Source organism: Clupea harengus, chromosome 20 (genome assembly GCF_900700415.2).
Source record: "Clupea harengus chromosome 20, Ch_v2.0.2, whole genome shotgun sequence".
Taxonomy (NCBI): domain Eukaryota; kingdom Metazoa; phylum Chordata; class Actinopteri; order Clupeiformes; family Clupeidae; genus Clupea; species Clupea harengus.
Window position 1 is genome coordinate 2529425 of NC_045171.1, and position 21025 is coordinate 2550449.

A 21025-nucleotide genomic window follows, 5' to 3' on the forward strand; every position below is an offset into this window, starting at 1 on the left:
GAAATGAATAATTAAGAGCGCTACCCCGGTGAGGTTAACGCACTGGCGAGAGAAGAGAGAGGAGAGGGGGGGGGGGGGGGGGGGGGCGACTGCGCAATGCGCTTCACACTGCGGGTAATTATTTGGACAATGGCGAGCTGCGGCGGGACTTCTTTTCCTGAAAGCTTTAATTTGTGACATTCAGAGGAAACAAGAGTGGGAGCAGGGGTGTGTGAGAGGGACTAGTAGGGGCGGGGGGGGGGGGCAGGGGTGTGTGAGAGGGACTAGTAGGGGGGGGGGGGGGGGGGGGCAGGGGTGTGTGAGAGGGACTGGTAGGGGCGGGGGTGTCATCCAAGGCACACACTGAATCCAGGCACACAAAATGAAGCTGATTGGTGGGTTTTTAGCATCATCTGTAGTGCAAACAGCCCCAAACTACCAAGTGCTGTGGTGAGACAATGTTTTGATGACATTTACCTTGACTGATGATCAAAGCGTACAGCTGGGCTGTCTGTTGTGTGTGTGTGTGTGTGTGTGTGTGTGTGTGTATGCCCGTGCACTCGAATGTGTGTATGTGACACTTTCATTTCAACCACTCATGCAATTCAGACACAGTCACAAAGAGCGGATTGACATTCTGAAGTCAACCCATCCAAACAGACCCCCACCCCCACGGAACCACTCCCTGCCCCGCCCCCCCCCCACTGCCCCCCTGCGGCTGCTCACCTGGTCGTAGAGTTTGCCCACCAGCTTGAGGTGCTTCTCGCCGCCCTCGGAGAAGACCACGCCGTTGCGCTGCTGTGCCATGAGGAGGCAGAGGGGCAGTGCCAGCTCGTGCTCCAGCAGCGCGTCCTTCAGCCGCTGGGACGACTTCTTCGTGTTCCGGATCTGGCCAAAGTACCCGCCCTGCACACACACACACACACACACACACGTTTACTTACAACACTTGCATAGCACTTAGAACAGGCTCCACCTCAAACCACGGATGGGAAATAAAAAGCACATTGTGTCAATACATTCACTCTCAGGGAACAGACACTGTGACCTTGGGCCGGGTACCAGCACTCAACAGCTACAGCTTCAGTCATAGACACACACAAACACACTCGCACACACACAAAATGATTGCAACAAACTGACACACATGCATGTCGTATGATCATTGAACCTTGACAAAACATTGATGACTAGCCACCGTTCCCAGGCTGAAAATCTGATGAGCAATCTAGCCGGAGCGAGCGGAGGGCACATCCTGATGGCTCTACTACCCCTGATAGCAGGAGCGAGCGGAGGGCACATCCTGATGGCTCTACTACCCCTGATAGCAGGAGCGAGCGGAGGGCACATCCTGATGGCTCTACTACCCCTGATAGCAGGAGCGAGCGGAGGGCACATTCTGATGGCTCTACTACCCCTGATAGCAGGAGCGAGCGGAGGGCACATTCTGATGGCTCTACTACCCCTGATAGCAGGAGCGAGCGGAGGGCACATCCTGATGGCTCTCCTAACCCTGACCGCTCCTGGGCCCAGCGAGAGGTATGAGTGTTTTACTGATTAGCCCATCAGACGAGCCCCAGGCAGCCGACCCGCGGGGGAGAAAGGCCTCCCACTGAGGAGGAACAAGAGGAAGGACGGGAGGGAGAGGAAGGGAGGGAGGGAGAGGAAGGGAGGGAGGGAGGGAGAGGAAGGACGGCAGGTGACAGCTGCACAGGCTGGTGGAGGATGAGAGCTAAGGTGATTCAGAGCTGCGTACCGTCACTTCCATCAACCGCAGCGGGGGGGGAAAGGAACGCTTAGAACTGCCAAACCTTTCACAGGGGAAAAACAGTGAAGACTGGGGCGCTGACCAAGGAGAGATCATGTCTGATTCTGGTCTGCAGTGGACCTGGGAGTGACAGCCCAGACCAAGGATAGATCATGTCTGGTTCTGGTCTGCAGTGGACCTGGGAGTGACCCAGAGATGATGCTGGTTCTGGTCTGCAGTGGACCTGGGAGAGACCCAGAGATGATGCTGGTTCTGGTCTGCAGTGGACCTGGGAGTGACAGCCCAGACCAAGGATAGATCATGTCTGGTTCTGGTCTGCAGTGGACCTGGGAGTGACCCAGAGATGATGCTGGTTCTGGTCTGCAGTGGACCTGGGAGTGACCCAGAGATGATGCTGGTTCTGGTCTGCAGTGGACCTGGGAGTGACAACTCCACATCCTCCTACAGTGGCTCCCGGTCTGAACCAGCAGGTAGCCTACTCAACACACCGGCTGCTCCTTAGACAGACTGGTAAACCCTGGAGCAAAACACGGGTTTGCGGTGGTATTCTCTAGATGCATCTCCAGTCTTTTCCTGTATTAATGGTTGTATTGCATGCGTGTGTGTGTGTGCGTGTGTGTGTGTGTGTGTGTGCGTGTGTGTGTGTGTGTGTGTGTGTGTGTTAGCATTGTGACTTCTCACCTCAGCTTTGAGCTGCTCTCCTCCGGTCATGGCTTCCAGTTGCTCCTGAGTCATCTCATCTGTGATCTCGATCCCTGCCATCTTCTGCACCACCTCCTTCAGGATCAACAGGTCGAAGCTAACCACACACACACACACACACACACACACACACGATTATTACAGAATACAGAGAACACACCTCCAATCCATCTCTAAACCCAGGAAGAGTCCGAGGTCCTTCAGGAGATTTAGCTTGCCATGAAAAGAGAAGCAGAAGTGTGCCTGAGGGGGGTTGGGCTCAACATTGGACTGTCCATGTCTGCCTGTGACTGTGTGTGGAGGGGGTCGAGGTCCCAAATAGCAAGGAGGAAATGACCAAGGCACATTAACTAGCACAGGAGTGGCCCATTCATGCTAACTGATGAGTCAAGGGAATGCAAGCGAGAGAGAGAGAGAGAGAGAGAGAGAGAGAGAGAGAGAGAGAGAGAGAGAGAGAGAGAGAGAGAGAGAGAGAGAGGAAGAGGAAGATGGGAGAGGGTTGGAGAGGCGAAGGGGGCGCTGGGGCTTGTGTTGTCCAGCAGTTGGGCCCCAGAGCTCATTCAGGCTGCGCTGATGGAGCTGGAACACCAAGGGGCAGCAAGGCAGCACCAGGGAGGACTCTCCTATCCTCTGCTTGTCAGCGAGGAGGTAGGGCTTTGTCTGTCTGTGTGTGTGTGTGTGTGTGTCTGTGTGTGTGTGTGTGTGTGTGTGTGTGTGTGTGTGTGTGTGTGTGTGTGTGTGTGTGTGTGTATATGGAGGCTTGTGCATGTCTCTCAGAATGGGCAGTGTTTGACTGAAAGGGATTCTGGGAGTCAGCAGGAATGGCTTGGTCAGGACTACCTCTCTTTCTCAGCGGTGATAATGGCCAAGGCAGCAGTGAAAAGCAGGTCAGGGCTGACGAGGCAGGAGCCAGCCAGCCAGGGCCTGCTGATGACGGAGCCACATTGGCCAGCCTTTACCCCCCACCCCCCCACCTCACACACACACTCTCTCTCTCTACTGCTCCTACTCCAGGGAGAGAATGTTTAATGCCGCCTCAGGGCAGGAACTGAACTGGCTGGCGCGCACACAGACACGCAAGCGCACGCACACACACACACACACACACACACACACACACACACACACAGGCACACTCACCTCTTTCCCGCCTTGAGCTGGTTGGTGACATATTGCAAGAGGCCAGCTAGTTCGATGGGGTACTTCCTGAAAACTGCCCCACAGAGACTGGCCAGACCTGGACACACACACAAGGGCAACGGAGAACAAAACAGCAGGCTGAGATCAGTCAGAGAAAAAAGAAATCCAGAAGCCAAAAAAGCTGACTCTTTAAATATGGATATTGGGGTATGACTTTAGTGAAGCAATCAGTCCCTCACAGGAAAGTCCCTGAAGTGCACTTCATAAATGACACGAGTGTCCTTCTACAGGCTATCTGAGCACCGGGAGGGCAGATGCCCCCTTTTGGGACAGAAATTAAGAACTAAGTGCCCTTCATTTGTTCTGAGACACACACAGACACACACACACACACACACACACAGACACACACACAGACACACACAGACACACACAGACACACACACTCACTCTGAAGCCAGGATGAGATGGTCGTGTCGTCGTGTTTCATCTTCTCTTTCTCCGGATTGGCCAGCGCTTCGATAATGCAGTCTGCATGACAAGTGGAGTCAAGGTTCCACAACATTGGGCAATTATCCTACACTGAGCCAAAAACCCAACTCTTCTCACTGACTCTTCACAGCTCAAATCACAATTAAAAGGAGCTTAAAATGGGTCTTTTATATGTGAACATTTAGAGTCGACTACGTTAGAAAGTAAAAAAAACTGACAATTATCAACGTTAGCCTGGCTTTGTTCTGTAAATGATTGGTTCCCGCGCCAAGAGGACATTGAATGGAGTTAGTATGTACAGCATTGCTCCTGCTTTTTTTTTCTTCTGTTTTTTCAACATCCCTCACTTTGACAAGGTGAGCTGCGGCTCATCAACTGTGAAGCGTGAATAAACAACAGCCCACCCCCACCCCCACCCCCCTCTTTCCTGTCATTTTTTAAGGGGGAAAGATCAGCCAGCTCCTCCAAACCCCTTCATTAACGGCAATGCCTCCATGGTGTTATTATTCTGTGTGCACGTGGGTGGATACCACAAAGAGAAAACGAGGGAGAGAGAGAGAGGGAAGAGAGAGAGAGAAGAGCGGGAAGAGAGAGAGGCAGAGAGATAGAGGGGGAGAGAGAGAGAGAGAGAGAGAGAGAGAGGGGGAGAGAGAGAGAGAGAAAGAGGCAGAGATAGGGAGGGAGAGAGAGAGAGAGAGAGAGAGACAGAGAGATAGAGGGGGAGAGAGAGAGAGAGAAAGAGGCAGAGAGATAGAGAGAGAGAGAGAGAGAGAGAGAGAGAGAGAGAGGGGGAGAGAGAGAGAGAGGCAAAGAGAGAGAGAGAGAGAGAGAGAGAGAGAGAGAAAGAGGCAGAGAGAGAGAGAGAGAGAGACAGAGAGATAGAGGGGGAGAGAGAGAGAAAGAGGCAGAGAGAGAGAGAGAGAGAGAGAGAGAGAGAAGAGAGAAGAGAGAGAGAGAGACAGAGAGATAGAGGGGGAGAGAGAGAGAAAGAGGCAGAGAGATAGAGAGAGAGAGAGAGAGAGAGAGAGAGAGAGAGAGACAGAGGCAGAGAGAGAGAGAGAGAGAGAGAGAGACAGAGAGATAGAGGGGGAGAGAGAGAGAGAAAGAGGCAGAGAGATAGAGAGAGAGAGAGGGAGAGGCAAAGAGAGAGAGAGAGAGAGAGAGAGAGACGAAGAGAAACCCCAGCAGAGGGGACCCAGATGATTGTCTTTGCAGGTGAAGGATACAGGCCAGCACGTCGTAGTTGAGGGAGGTCAGGTACTTGAGTGAGTCCACCACCGGCCCGATCAGGTTGTCGTACCATTGGATCTGTGACAGGATCTGAGAGGCCAGAGAGGGAGACACACTTTAGTTTTACAAGAACACACAGACATGCATGCATGCATGCATGCAGGCACACGCACACACACACACACACACACACACACACACACAGACACAGACACAGACACAGAGACACACACACACACACACACACACACACACACACACACACACACACACACACACACACACACACACACAGACACACACACACACACCTCTCGTCTCCCCGTCAGCGCTCTCCTCCATCCCTTGCAATGCTGTCCCCCTCCACCCAACTATCACTACCATGACAGCATTTCTCATCTCTCACACATTGAGATGGTGTCCTCTAGGTTATTGAATGTTCCTTTCCAAGAAAATTTAACACAGCCTCTGCAATCATTATACCCAATATCTTACGGCTGGTGATAGATGAAAATCCAGGCTGTTTCCAGGCTGGGTGCATGTGTGTGAATAATCCCACAGAAAAGGTCCCCCCCCCCCCTTGGCTATCCTAGCTCTCCGTCGGTGCTGATCTAGGCTTTCTGTTTTGAGGCGCGATTCTTCTGCGATTCCGTCTGAAATGCTAATGAGACCCCTTTTCGAGCGAGAGCCAGCCAATCCGGCAGCCGCCTCGCATCGGAATATCTTACGGAGATCACTGCGCTAAGCTGCGCTGCGCTTCTTCCATCTCCGCTCAGGGAGACGCGTGCGGCGTGCGCGGCAACGTTCGGCACGCAAGTCAGATCTCGACTCACTTTGAGCGCGCACCCTTGAGGTTAAACCGTGACTAAATTGAGCTGGGTCTTCCTCCCTTCCCGCTGCACACAATTACTAGACTACCAGCTTCTCACCCGCCTTCATAAGACCTTCTGTGACGGGGAATGTCAGGGATGTTAGTGTTGCTGACTAGCTGAGTGGCTAAGTGTAGCGCCCCTTCCTCCAGTGCACCATCCATGGTTACGCCATGATGCTGGGGAGGGGGGGGGGGTTAGCGTGGCCAGACAGGTGGACAGGTTTATGTATGTCCTGTTTAATACAGGGAGCAATGAAAATGGATGGCGGAGAGCGGATGGATGATGAAAGGGGAGGCCGCTAAAAGGCTGCCATTAGTCTGCCGGACCATTCCAGCGGTCCCAGTCGATAAAGCACGTACATAATCAAAGAGGATGGTGGGGTTGCTGTGGCTCAGTTTGCCAATCTGCCTCCCGGATGGCTTCACATTCTCCTTCGTCAAGCGTCTGAAAAGAGGGAAAAAAGAGAGACAGAGAGAGAGAGAGAGAGAGAGAGAGAGGGGAAATCAAAGTTGTCATAACCGTTTTATGCACAAATTTCATACATACATAAATAGTGTATATGGGTTTTGACTGAGAAACATCCCAAACACAGCCTAATTTACTGATTCAGTAGGTGGGAATGGACGTGAACGTTGCCTTCTCTCTCCAAGCCAATCTGTAGTTGTACAGCAGAGCTTAATTAGTGGGGGCGCAGCACTGCACAGCGCAGCACAGCACAGCGCCACACTGATGCTCCTGTGCAGCAGATTCTGCGGTCATGTTCCACTGCTCTCTGATCAGCAGACACCTGCTGCCACCACCTCCACACGGCCTCCCTCAGCGCACCCAGCTGTTTCCCAGGAGAGAATATATATATATATATATACACACATACACACACACACACCTCCCTCCCTCCCTCCCTCCCTCCCTCCCTCCCTCCCTCCAAGTTGTATGTGAACTTTTAATGGGCGGACTGCTGTGGAAGTGTGGGGCCTCTGGCGCTCGGTGTCTTTCCCGACCCCGCCACGCAGGGCCTGATTGGGCTCGGAGCAGCGTTGGAGGCTCAGGAGGCTGCTGGGCGGAGGGGCTTTAAGGCGCAGACACACCGGCGGAGGCAGACACACGCGCCACAGTGTAGGGGCAGGGCAGGGGGGGTGGGTAGGGTGTTGGAGGCTCGGCAGTGCCGGTCACTCAGCCATGACGGTGTCATTGGCTTTAATAAGGCACCGGGTGCTGATTAAAATGCAAGCGAGAGGCGCTGCAGGGAGAGGCGAGAGAGAGAGAGAGAGAGAGAGAGAAAAGGAGAGAGAGAGAGAAAAAAAGGAGAGAGAGAGAGAGAAACGAGAAGAGGGTTGGAAAAAAGTTGGGGAACGATGGGGTGAAAAAAGAAAAGAAACAGGGGACAGCGAACAGAAGGAGGAAGGAGTGGAGGGTGACTCAACAGAGCAGGAAGGAGGTGGAGAAAGAGGGGTGGGGGGGCATCCTTTGGCTTAGCCCCCACCACATTGGGGAAGTATAATTGGTTTGCTTAACCTTCAACAGAGAGAATGCACCGACTACGATGACACCGCCTGATTCATGGGTGGGCGACCGAGCCGGAGAGGGTGCTTCATGTTCTCTTCACAGGAACACACACACACGAAAATAACAGTGTGTGTGTGTGTGTGTGTGTGTGTGTGTGTCTGTCTGTCTGCAAAGAAGTTAAGTGCCTTGACACTGCGGCTTCAAAGGTTCTTTTCGCCCGTTGAAACTCTGCTGTGGTTGCGCGGCAAACGCTGAGCGGAATTCCAATAGCTGGAAGAGCTGGAAGAACCCGCGGCTGAACTTGGCGGACCTGTTTTGGGTGAGGCCGGGGCGCGCCGTGCCGTGCCTAGTGTGGCTGTGCCGACACACACCACCAGATGAGAGCAGTCACAGGGCCGTGGGCTCTAAAACATACATCAACATTATATCCCTCGAAAATCCTACTGCTTTGAGGTAGAGCTGTGGTGATGTTGATCAAATGAGAATCTCTAGGAGACCAACTCCATATGTGTGTGTGTGTGTGTGTGTGTGTGTCTCTCAGCTCTCCCCTAATCCTCCAGAATCAAGAGCAGTACTTCATTTCCGCTCCAGTGCCCACCAAACCTCTCCTCTGCGGCAGCACTGCAGTGCCCAGCACTCCATCACCTGGACCCCCTCCTCCCCCACACGAGGCTTCCTCACCTCACCCCTCCCTCTCCCCTCTCCCCTCCCCCCCCACACGAGGCTTCCTCACCTCACCCCTCCCTCTCCCCTCCCCCCCCACACGAGGCTTCCTCACCTCACCCCTCCCCCCTCCTCCCCCACACGAGGTTTCCTCACCTCACCCCTCTCCCCTCTCCCATTCCGATGGCTCAGCCCCTCTCTCCCCGAGTCCTCCCCACCCTGCCGTTCACCCCTGACGAGGCTGGCCCTCCACCTCCCGGCTTAACACTTCTTCAACTCCTCCCTTGCCGCCCCCCTCCTCCTCCTCCTCTTCCTCCTCCCCAATGTGTCCCGCTCCCCGCAGAGGAAGGACAGCCGTGATGCTGAGCCATGCATTCAGCCTGCTCTCTCCTCTCCCCTCGACCCCAGAGTCTACCTCAAGGTGCTTACCTCCGGAGATTTGTTTGAAAAACTCACTTCCAGACTTTTTCTTTTTTTAAGGCTTTTTTTTTGGAGGCTTTTCCTGAGGCAAACGGGCCCTTGATTAACTAAGGCTGACATGGTTTACCCCACATCAACCAACCCCTTCTGAGAGCTAAAACCCTTTACCCTGGCACAAACTGCTCCGTTCAGCACCCATGAGTTATATTATATAAACGACCCTTTCTAACGACACAACCCTATTCTGATGCGTCTCCTGTACGGCGTGCTCAAGCCAAGCGATGTCTATTCCTTCTCCCTGTGAGCCCTAGTGTAGCACTCTCAGCTCTAAAGGCCCGGCACACCGAGGAGGATCTGCTCTCCGCTGTTTTGAGGAGCTCACATCTGAAGTGTGTGTGTGTGTGTGTGTGTGTGTGTGTGTGTGTGTGTGTGTGACAGGAGCGATGGTCTCTGGAGGTGTGGGGGTGTGGGGGTTCTGCTGCAGCCTGCAGCCATACATGCTGATGACTGGGGAAATACACCAGGCTGCCAGCATCTCTGATTACAGGCCTGCCTTACAGGGAGAGCCACAACAAAGAACATTTCAAAATAAAATAAAAACATGAACAAACACACACACACAGACACAGACTTTCCACACTCATGCGTGGAGCGTGTATCCTTATGTACACACAAGGGGATGTGGAGGGAACATGCGCGTGTGTGTGTGAGTGTGTGTGTGTGTGTGTGTGTGTGTGTGTGTGTGTGTGTGTGTGTGCGTGTTTAAAAGTTGAGATGCGAAAGCAAACACGCACATGATGTCGTTACTTGCTCCTAATGGGGAAGCATCTTCCCTCTTCATGATTGGGTTGCAGGGCAGTGAGCACCATCTTGTGCAGGGACCAGTTCACAAGTAGATTAACACTAAGGGTAACAAGACTCATACCGCTGGATTGGACCGCCATTGGGTTAGATCTTCGTCTGAGGTCACACAGCAGTCACTCACTTCCTCCCTCTCCCTGCCTCTTCCTCTTATTCTCTTCCTCTTTCCCTGTCTCTCTATTTCTCTCTCTCGTATTCACCTTCTCTAGTTTTCTTCTTTCCTTCCACGGCTCCTCTCCTTCCTCACTCCCCCCATGGCTCCTGCACTCTGCTCTTCCACACTAACCCTCATCCATCCCATCAAAAGAACCAGCAAAAACGAACAATCTCCCAATGCCCCACTCTGCCCAGCGCCCCCACTCTGCCCATGTGCGTAGCAAGTGTGCTGGTGAGCACTAACCTAACTGCTGAGCCAACCCCTTCGCATCCCAGCATGCTCTGCTGTCCTTGTGTCCCCCCCCCCCCTCCCTTCCTGTCCTCTCTTTTGTAATCTTTTCTTCTCCTTCAGTACAGCTTCCTCTCTCCATCCCCCACCCCACATCCGTTCCTTTCCTTTCCTCCTCTGCTCTACACGCTCTCCTCTCCTCCACTTCATCCTTCACTCTCCTGTCCTCACACGCACTCCTCCCGCCAAGGCCTGCCTCTCCGCCTCTCCTTTCCTCTGACGACCTCCTCCCTCTCTCTCTCTCTCTCTCTCTCTCTCCTCCTCCTCACCTCCACGGTCACGGTCCCCCCCCCCACTCATTACCTCTCCAAACACCATTATTTATTCAGGCCCAATTGAAAAAACAAAACAAAAAAACCCTGATGTAGCAATTTTCTTAATCTCACAGTTCATTAGGAGTACTCATTAACAATGCACGGCGCATTTGGAAGCGGGCGTGTACGCTAGCTCTCACACACACACACACACACACACACACACGTCGCTAAATAAACACCTTTTCTGTCTGGAGGAAGCCATGCCTTAAGGTGCCACTGAGGATGAGGCATCTTGTTACCTTTTGCACAATTTACGAGGCAAAGTGCTTCCAAGAACAGCCCTCTCCCTGGGGTAATTAGCGTGTGTGTGTGTGTGTGTGTGTGTGTGTGTGTGTGTGTGTGTGTGTGTGAGTGTGTGTGTGTATATGTGAGTGTGTGTGTGTGAATGTGTGTGAGTGTGTGAGTGTGTGAGTGTGTGTATGTGAGTGTGTGTGTGTGAGTGTGTGTGTGTGTGAGTGTGAGTGTGTGTGTGTGTGAGTGTGAGTGTGAGTGTGTGTATATGTGAGTGTGTGTGTGTGTGTGAGTGTGTGTGTGTGTGTGTGAGGGGTTATTCTTATTGTGTTTTAAGGTGATGCTGAGGCAGCAGACTCACTTCATGATGTATTTGGCACGGTCCACAGTCTGGGCCTTCACCTTCACCAGCAGAGGGTGGCTGGTGTACGTCTCGTTCTTCCACTGGCCGTACAACCGGTACCTGCGGGGAACACGCCGGAACGTGAGAACACGGTTTCGCTTTAGGGATCTGCATGGGTCAGTTATCTGTTTTGAGTTTTGAAAAAAAAAAAAACTCTCATGTCACCAAGTTCACAAAGCAGTTCTGAAGAAAGAAGTTCAGATATGGTTCTTTTGGGGGGGGACGGAACTCCTGGAACTAACTCCCTCAAGTTTGCTCTGCAGTCTGTCTCAATCTGCTGTGCCAGGAACAGCATCAATACCCTCTCAATTAGAGGAAGGGAGCAGTGTCAGGGGGGGCAGGGGAGGCTCTGAGGAGCTCCAGAGGGACGGGGGTTTGGGGGCAGAGAGGCAGGGAGGGGGGCGAGGGGGCGGGGTGGGGGAGGGGGCGGGGTGGTGGCTGTACCTGTGCTGGTAAGGGAAGAGCTTGAAGAAGCCCCAGAGCTCCTCAGACATGCAGGCGTTGCAGTCCATGAGCGTCAGAGAGGGCAGGAGGACCTGATCGGAGATGCTGAGGAAACAACTCAACATGGAGTCCTGACGAAAGGAGAGAGAGACAGAAGATATGGAGAGAGAGAGAGAGAGAGAGAGAGAGAGAGAGAAATGACAAAGGAACAGAAGGAATGTGAAAAGCAAAATCACAGGATTAAAAAAAGAAACAATAAAACAATAGTGAGTTAAGAGAGGAGTACAGAAAAGTCTCACACACACCCACGCATACACACACACACACACACACACACCATGAAGCAATACTAAAGGCAGCGTCAATGTAAGGCCTCATAAACAACTAGTGGCCCTGTGGGCTGAGGTGGCATGCTGCCCAGGGCCATATCTGCAGCACTGGCACACAACTGCTGCAGAGACAACCCTCCAGCTGGGCACCAGAGCAGAGCAGCAGCAGCAGCAGCAGCAGCAGCAGCAGCAGCGCCCACTCACACACACACACTCACAACACACACACACACACACACACACACACACAACACACACACACACTCACACACACACTCACACACACACACACACACACACTCACACACACAACACACACACTCTCTCGCTCGCTGCCGGGTTGAAGCAAGGCAAGGGCGCTCAGTAAACATCCAAAGCCACAGGAGGCTGGCTGGAGTGAGTAAATGTTCTTTAAATATACACTGCACCACCAAGGTGAAGAAAGGAAAGGGAACAATGGGTGGTGGTCTCTCACCATCTCCTCCTTGGCCTCTGGTCTGTTGTCGCTCAGATACTGTGGGGGAGGGGAGGGGGAGAGAGAGAGAGAAAGGAGTGTGTTTGGTAACATGAAGTCACCTCGAGTTAGAACACAGCAGGCAACCACAGGACTGAACAAGCAGCTCATGTAGTGAAAGTAGGAAAAATGGGCCGCCTCGGTTGTGTGTGTGTGTGTGTGTGTGTGTGTGTGTGTGTGTGTGTGTGTGTGAGGCCCAACAGCCCAACAAAACAACCCCATGTTTGTCACTGCTTCATAAGATCACAATTTCTCAGGGACAACCGTGGCGGAGATGAGGCTCAAAAACGACAAGGCTTGTGACAGATTTCACTAGAACACAGTGTATTTCAAGCGTCTGTCTAATTAGGACATGGCAAACATGTTGAGCCATGTACACACACACTCAGTAGGTAAACAACAAAATGCTGGAATGGCTATTGTCGAAAAACCAAATCCATCGAGACGGTGACAGCTCTGCCAAAACACCAACCTGCTCACAAAGGGCCTGAGAGACAGGAAGCACTGAACAGAGAGCACCGGATCGTTCATTAGAACTTTAATTCGAACGTTAATGAGAACATTGATTGGATGGTGCTCTGACTGGCGCTACCTCCTTCATGAAGCTCTTGCCCAGGCGGACGATCTTGGCGAAGAGGACGGCGTCGTGGGACAGGTGCGGGCCCAGGTAGCCCAGCATGGTGATGACATCACGGGACAACTCCTCGAAGGTCTCCACCCGCCGCGGGGCCTGACTGTTCTGCAGGGGCTTCCAATGGCGTCCTTTGGCACCTTTGGGGACCCCAGCCCTGAAATAACCAGAACACAAAAACAATGGCTGTTACTATAGCTGATACACAAACATCTATGAGAAATGAGAAACGCACAAATGTCAAGTTCTCATTAAATATAGCAATTGCGACGTTTAAAACGAAGACTATTACGTCTTAAGAGATAAATATGTTGGGATGCAAGCGGAAATATGAGCGTGCAACTGCATGCCTATGCGCCAACATGTTAGTGCCTGCATGTGAATGCGTGTGTGCCCGCGTGTGAATGCGTGTGTATGCGTGTGTGCCCGCGTGTGAATGCGTGTGTGCCTGCGTGTGAATGCGTGTACATACGTGTGTGTGCGTGTGAATGCGTATGTGCCTGCGTGTGTATGCGTGTGTGTATGCGTGTGTGCCCGCGTGTGTGCCCGCGTGTGTGCCCGCGTGTGTGCCCGCTCACCTGCGGTAGAGCGGCTCGATGAGGAGGTGCACCAGCTGGCAGAGAGCGAGGGCGATGGCTCGGTGGGACGTGGCGTAGAAGGCGGGCATCTGCTCCATGATGTTCTGTGCATGCTGCCAGTCTCCGATCCTCAAGAGGGCCTCCAGCAGACCCAGCTTCTGGTTGTTGGGTGGCTGTGTGACGGAGGAAAGATGGAGAGAGGGTGAGAGAGGGTGAGACAGAGAGCAAGTGCATTAGGAAGAAACAGACAGATAGACAGACAGACATAGTGGGATGACGGGGGAAGAGAGAGAGAGAGAGAGAATAGAATAGAGAGAGAATAGAGAGAGAGAGAGAGAGAGAGAGAGAGATTGTTTGCCAGCAGCAGACAGGGCACCAATGAGGCCATGAGGTGCACAGCTGGCTGCAGTGGGGCATATGGGGGGTAAATTATTTACCAGAGCGCCGTGCGTGCACTGTCACCCAGTTCATCAACACACCTGCACTTCCAGAAAGCCTCGCCCTAGTCCTAGTTCCAGTTCAGAACCGGTTCCAAATGATCCGATCAATCAGAATCGTATGCCTTCAAGATGATTAATTCCTTTAATCGATTACCGGCGTGTTTTTCCTGACACTTGCGCATTTGCAAAAAGTCAAGGCCCAAGATGGTGCGTGCGTGAACATCACAAGGCTCAGCGTCTCACCAGTTTTTGTGATCTGGTGTTTATTTACTTAACTATATCCTGCATTTTCGCTCGATTCAGTCATTCGGACCTCATATACAAGACAGATACTACTTGATAATAGTCCGTCATCGCTGCACAAACGTTGTTCTGGATCATCCTTTAGACTTCAACCAGCTACCATGGAGACCAAACGAACCATTCACCCCCCCTGGCATCAGGACTGCTAACAAAGACGGGGCAAGTGTCGAGGTCCGCAAGCTAAGCTGAGATTGAACCCACATCGGTCAGCACAAGCTGTTGAAATGTTATCAGGTAGACATCCTACACTGTGTTCAGGCTGAGATCATTAAACAGCTGCACTGATGCTGAAAACCAGTGGAGACCTACTTTTTCCCCCACACAGAAAACTGATCAGGAATCAAAAGGGAACCCATAATGGCATTGGTATCAATACAATCGTATTCATTTCCATCCCTAGAAGCTAACAGCTAAGACGCAGGCTACATAGCGCCCGCTACAGAGTGAAATGAAAATGATCCGATCCATCAGAATCGTATGCGAAATGTGTAGTGAGTTTCTAATTTGGATTAACTCCGCATAGAAATGTGTAGTGAGTTTCTAATTTGCTTCGGATCGCTCTGATAAGGCACCCCCACTGCCGTTTGAGTTTCTATTACGGTCTGAAAAAAAAGTTCATCCCTACTGTTTACTCTGACTGTACTAGACACCATTCAAAATAGGGGTGGGAATCTCTTGGCACCTCACGATTCGATTCCGAGGTCAACGATTCGATTCTAAACCGATTCTCGATTCTAAACCGATTATCGATTCTAAACCGATAAAACGATTATCGATGCATCTCGATTTTTAAAACATTTGAGTTTGCTACTCAGAGTCTCAAATCACTTCCTACTTTGTGTTTGATAATTAAAGAAAATCAACAGATCTATTTTTTTATTAGAGAAAAAGTGTGTCCTTGTCACAATTATGACTTTCTATGAACAATGCAATAATCGATGCAGCTTGCATTTCAACACAAAATGAATGTGTAAAAAAATATATATATATATATTAATTTTTTATTTATTTATTTTATTTTATAAAAAAATCGATTATGAACTTTTCTGAATCGAGACAGAATCGTTCTAGAGAGAATCGAGAGAAATCGAAAAATCGATTTTTTTCCCCCACCCCTAATTCAAAATGTCCAGAGCATTGACATAGAACGGAGATTAAACTATTTTACAGGATACCTGCCAGCCATTCCTTCTTCCGAGGTATAAGACTGTTAGACTACCAGTTTGGCTACCTAACACAACAAAACTAGGCTATATGGTGTCGCTAGCCATGGGGAGGCAAAACTAAGCTATCATTGCTAACGGTTCAGCTGGCTACAGTGCGATATGCTATACATTTACACACCTTGCTTAACTAACTCAGCATGGGAGGCTGTTTGTGTCCCTTCATTGGTAAAAGAAAAACAACAACAAAAACATCCAATGTTGAATATCCATAACTTACTCAGACCGACTGACTGTGTGTCAGCATTTGGCAAAGTAACCATGTTAATTGAAGAATTTAATTGAATTAAGATCTATCAGCCACTAAGACACGAGTATTTCCACGTATTTTCCATAAACCCTCTCTGATTGGTCTTGGTTCATAGATAAAATACAAACACATCTTTCATTGAAGATACTGCTGTCTTCTGTTGCTGCCGTTCAGTTACGTGTTGACAAAGCGCTCAAAGTGGGGGATTCACTTATGTATGCCCAATCCAGGCGACGCGGCTCATATCGCCCAATCCAGGCGACGCGGCTCATATCGCCCAATCCAGGCGATTCGGCTCATATCGCCCAATCCAGGCGACGCGGCTCATATCGCCCAATCCAGGCGACGCGGCTCATATCGCCCAATCCAGGCGACGCGGCTCAAATCGCCCAATCCAGGCGACGCGGCTCATATCGCCCAATCCAGGCGACTCGGCTCATATCGCTCAAACCATTTTAATACGGATCTGCATGATTCACCTGGGTCGCATTTTCAGGTCGGGAAATCACATCCCTATATACACTACCCAGCGTGTGATGGCGTGTTGTGTGTTCGTCCATGCAAATGTGTGTGTGTGTGCATGTATGTGTGTTCCACCTCACCGGATCCCTGCCTTCACTCTGTAATCTATCACTCAGTGTCAGCCTGACAGTGATTGACGAGCCGCCGCCGTGGTGGTGGTTGGGGGGGGGGGGGGGGGCGACATGGCTCAACACCATCAAGTTGCCGGCCCCTGACAAAAGCTCTTATGACAGGCGCGAATGTAATCTTTTAATTAAAACGCAGGCGTCGCCTAGTTTTTCCCAGGGAAATTAATGTTACGTGATCATCTGGCCTGGCGGTGACGGCGGCGGGTCCCCAGGCAAGCGAAGGGGGCCTCCAACAGCACACGGCCCCTGCTGAGGGGCCCCGACTGGTTCATTAATAAACACAATTAGGATCTTGGCATCTCCGCTGCACTACGAGAGGCAAAGGGCTCCACTCAAAACACACACAGCTCCCCAACCAGCGCGCCGTGCTAATGACGCCTCACAGCTTGGAGGCGTTTCTGTTCAGAAAGTTAACTGCAGGAACGTAGAAAGCCTTAAGTGTAATATATCACCCGCTAGGTCCTATCACAATTTTAACTACAAACAAAATCTGTACTGACTGGTACATCTGTCATGGCATCATCGCATGCATAATTAAGTCTCCGCGCAGTTCAAAGCGCGCGCTACGAGAGCAGGCGAGACGAGGTCAAACAGTCAAGCTGAAAGTGCCGGAAAGCAAACAGAACTGCCCCAACCGATATGCTTCAACAGAATGTTTTTGGAGCTAAATGGGTGGGATTACCTTGCAGTGGCTTCACCAACAGTGCTGCGGTCAGATTTATTATTTACGTTCATTATCCATTACAATTACAACCCATTTTATTCATGTTCATGTTCCCTGTAGTGTGTGCCATGCTAAGTGCTGTGCGAGTCTTTTATTTTTGCTGTAAGAAATAATAACCAACCCGATTGTTGGAAAGAAAATTGATGGTGTGTCCCTGGTTCCTAAGCCAATAACCTCCTGGTTTACAGTTAGGCAGTTAAACACAGCCCTAGTAGCCCCTACCGACACTTAAAGACCATCATTCAGCCCTGCTTACCAACCCCACCAAACCCTCAATTTGTGCTTGCCTCTGTCAGCCAGACATGGTGCTTACCTTCTCATTCTTCTCCTCGTCTTTATCCTTCTCCTTGTCCTTGTCGTCGTTCTTCTCGGAGGGCAGCACCACCATGGTGAGCTTGCGGGCGATCGTCTTGGCCTCCAGGATCTCACGTTTGTGTTCCTCCACGATGCTGGAGTCCAGCGGCACCAACTGCACAGTGACGAGACACAACACAACACACACGCGCTAGGTCAGCCATGAAGATCTCAACACCACCTTGGATAGAGGTGGACCTGAAGGACAAGTAGTGAACTACGTGTGTGAAGCTGGACAGACTGCCGGACTCACGTGCACATAGAGATCCTCCAAGGCGATGAGGTTGTGCTGGAGCAGGGCGGCGGCCACGTGGTAGAGGGACGAGGGTGTCTCCCCGTTGGGTTCCTGTAGGGGGCGCACACATCCAAGGTGAGAACGCTTCATCATCTGCACCATTGTGCAAATTATTCATTATTTGCACCATTGGTTTCTACAGTAACTTTGTGACTGCCTGAATTCTAATTCACTACAATGTCTGACAGTAATTTGACAAGCCACAAAAAAAAAGCACACTTCAACTCAGGTCAAACCTGGGTTCCCTATTACAGCAGTTTTCAGTTTCGATTTTTTTATTTTTTTTATTTAGAAAATGGTGTGAACATGTTTGTGAGGCTGATGTGGTCTAAGAGCCGTGGGGCATATGGGGGGGGGGGGGTTCTCATTTGGCCGTCATCTGTATTACAAACGCTTCAGATAGAGACTGCACACAGCCACAGCGAGAGATAAACACGATAAGAACTTCCACTAATGACGAGTGCCTCGCTGCAACTAAAACAGCCATTGTTTGCTACAGCATCCCAAACCAGGAGTGGAAAGCACCTTGCCTAAATTACTCACAGGAGGCTAATTAAAGTCGTTTAATGAGGACACGTGGCATAAAATGGGCATATGTGTGCGTGTGTGTGTGTGTGTGTGTGTGGAATCTCTTGAGAAGAGGCGTGTGTACTTGCTTGGGAGACTGAGGGGCTGCTTACCTGGTGAAACTTGAACTTGAATCCCAGAATGTGGCAGAGCGTCTGGTGCTCGCACATGTAGGACTTGATGAGCGAGACGAAGAACTCGTCCTGGTCCGAGCGGCACTCGTACACCTCCAGGATGATGTCCAGCACGCGGTTGGGGTCCAGATTGAAGCATCCTGCAGCGGGAGGGAAGCCACTGATTAGGAACACTTCACCTTTCCTCCACTCCTGGACGAGTGATTCATGTGTTTCATGCCAGCAGAGAGAAGAGCCAACAGCTGGCAAACTGTCCACCTGGTATTTTCCTTCAACAAGCAATTCCACACTTTTTACAAGTCATCACGACTACTTAGACACCTGTGAACTTTGCCGAACTTTACCAAACTTTCCTCGCCATCACCCAAGAACCAAAACAAAAAGGTGATCCGTTTCACGGCCTGTCGAGACAAAGTCTGGGCCCACGCTGCCTTCAGCCTTGGCTTCTCTTTAATTAACTTTTGCCTTAATCATCTCGGGCCCGGACGTGGGTGAGTGCGATGACCTCCCTGCGTGACCCCCAGCTGGGGGAGTGGAGAGTCGAGGCGTACCTATTAAAGACTTGATGTTCTCCAGGACGAGGTGGCTGGTGATGTTCCCCGAAAGGTCCTGGCCCAGCTCCGTGATCAGCTTGGCGTAGCCCTCGTTCTCCTCCCGCAACAAATTAAACTTCTGCTGTTTGTAGCTGCGGGGCGGGGGAGAGAAAAGAGAGAGAGAGTGTGAGTGGATTCAGAGTGTGCCTGGGGGCCAGGGCGCCCCAAACGAGCAATCAGCGGGAATTAATTAACACCAGCAGAACTTTGTGATGAGGCCATGTTGTCTGAGAGGACTTGCTTTTGGGGGGACTGGCAAGATTTGGAGGGGGTAGTGCTATCTTTAGGATGGTAATCACACATTTGGTCAAGAGATTCATTTCGGGAGAGGCCATCCACAAAAGCAATTAATCCAACCCATCGGGTTTGTGAGCTTTTAATGTAACAGTTGAAGAGAACGGAACAAGGGACGGGGGGGGAGGGAATGGGCTGCAGTAGAAAGTAGAAAGGCGCCTTGTAGCACTGCCGTGAAGCGCTCCAATCTTGATAAGAACTCTTAGGGCCTATCTGCACACACAATAGCAACGAAATTAATCATTGTCGAGGGGCGACAGCCAGGAGACTGCATTTAATTTACAGTACAATGAGGTAGTGGGGAAATTATGGAGTCAAGCAAGCGGTTTACCCCGGCTCCCTCGGAAGACTGCGGCGGCGGCAGCTGCAACAACAGCAGCAGCAGCAGCAGCAGCAGCAGCAGCGGTCTCTTTCTGAGGACTGAGAAGTCAGGTTCTGCCAGAGGGGTTGGGGGAGTAGGAGTTTGTAGGAGTTGGACTGAGGACACTCGACGAGTCTAAGATCACGTAACAGCAAAGAGTCCAGCTTCTATTTACTTCTTTTTATTTATTTACCCTTTCCATCTACCCTCTGTATTACACAGGACCGAGGGTCAACAACTTCCGTTAAAGCAACACAAGTGAAATTGCAGGTAATCAGAACGCCAAGCTCCATTGATCTGCAATAGGTACCTGCGGACAACACATATATACAACCATGCCCTGAGACTGGGAAATCAATATTTAAAAGCAGGCAATATAGCAGGCACCAGTCTCCTCATTGTAAGAGCACACAATATAGGGAGAGAAAGGAACTACCCAGAAAGTAGTTCTGCATCACGCTGAGAGCTCTGAGTTTGCGATTGCAAACACATTAAAAGTGGACATATCTGGTCTTTAAATATATATGTGTATATATATTTATTACACACACACACATATTATATATATATATGGGGAGAGAGAGGCAGAAACATAGAAGGACTGGGAGGGTTTGGGAGACCTCTTTCTTTCTCTCCCCCCTCTCTTGAATCATTCCTTTGGTTCAGGGTGCCATTCAGAGGGGCGACGCTAACACAACAGCACAACTGTGACTCACAATAGCTTGGTCTTGATTTTGACGATCTTCTGGTTGAACTGCTGGGCCTGTTTGATAAGGCCAAGGGATTCCAACGTCTCAGGATCCAGCCGCTCTTTAAGAATTGCGTCAGGCACACAAAACTGAGAGAGAGAGAGAGGGAGAGAGAGAGAGAGAGAGAGAGACAGAGATGAATAATGCCCCCATCCTGAGAGAGATAATGCTTGATTGCACTTAGAGAAGCAATCTGAACAAATTCAATTGATATTGGTAAACTCAGAGGAATTCCTTGTCCCTCTAACTCTGAGAGCTGGGAGCAAACGACTCAATTACTTATCAGTGAGTGTGCGTCCAGCCCAAAACTGCTGAGTTCCACACATACCCATAAACCCCTCAAGTGTCCACAGCGCTCGCACCAACATCCCCATTCAGCTCTGGACTTAAAAATAGAACTCATTTACATATTCGGCTCAAAGAAAGACATGGATTCCTATGCCATTTTTCACCAAAGGAGAAGGAGACACAACAAGAATATATATATGTTCAAGAAAAAAAAGCAATCGACTGCATTTGCTTGTCTGGAAATGTTACTTAAGAAAGACGGAATAAAATAGCCT

The 21025-nt window shown here is 50.8% G+C and overlaps 1 protein-coding gene across 2 annotated transcripts in view; it reads right to left on the bottom strand.

Annotated features, from left to right (window-relative positions):
• The window catches only part of thoc2 (THO complex 2), a 58687-nt gene that overhangs the window by 31531 nt on the left and 6131 nt on the right, over positions 1-21025 (bottom strand). For both annotated transcript variants that reach the window (XM_031587143.2, XM_031587142.2), the window contains exons 6-21: positions 20430-20551; positions 19017-19150; positions 18445-18605; positions 17723-17815; positions 17429-17584; positions 13526-13698; positions 12909-13104; positions 12278-12316; positions 11474-11604; positions 10988-11089; positions 6543-6627; positions 5308-5401; positions 4040-4120; positions 3590-3686; positions 2429-2546; positions 706-885 (exon numbers count right to left, since the gene is read on the bottom strand). In XM_031587143.2, the coding sequence (XP_031443003.1) occupies positions 706-885; positions 2429-2546; positions 3590-3686; positions 4040-4120; positions 5308-5401; positions 6543-6627; positions 10988-11089; positions 11474-11604; positions 12278-12316; positions 12909-13104; positions 13526-13698; positions 17429-17584; positions 17723-17815; positions 18445-18605; positions 19017-19150; positions 20430-20551 (1962 nt within the window). The remainder of the gene's footprint in view (positions 1-705; positions 886-2428; positions 2547-3589; positions 3687-4039; positions 4121-5307; positions 5402-6542; positions 6628-10987; positions 11090-11473; positions 11605-12277; positions 12317-12908; positions 13105-13525; positions 13699-17428; positions 17585-17722; positions 17816-18444; positions 18606-19016; positions 19151-20429; positions 20552-21025) is intronic.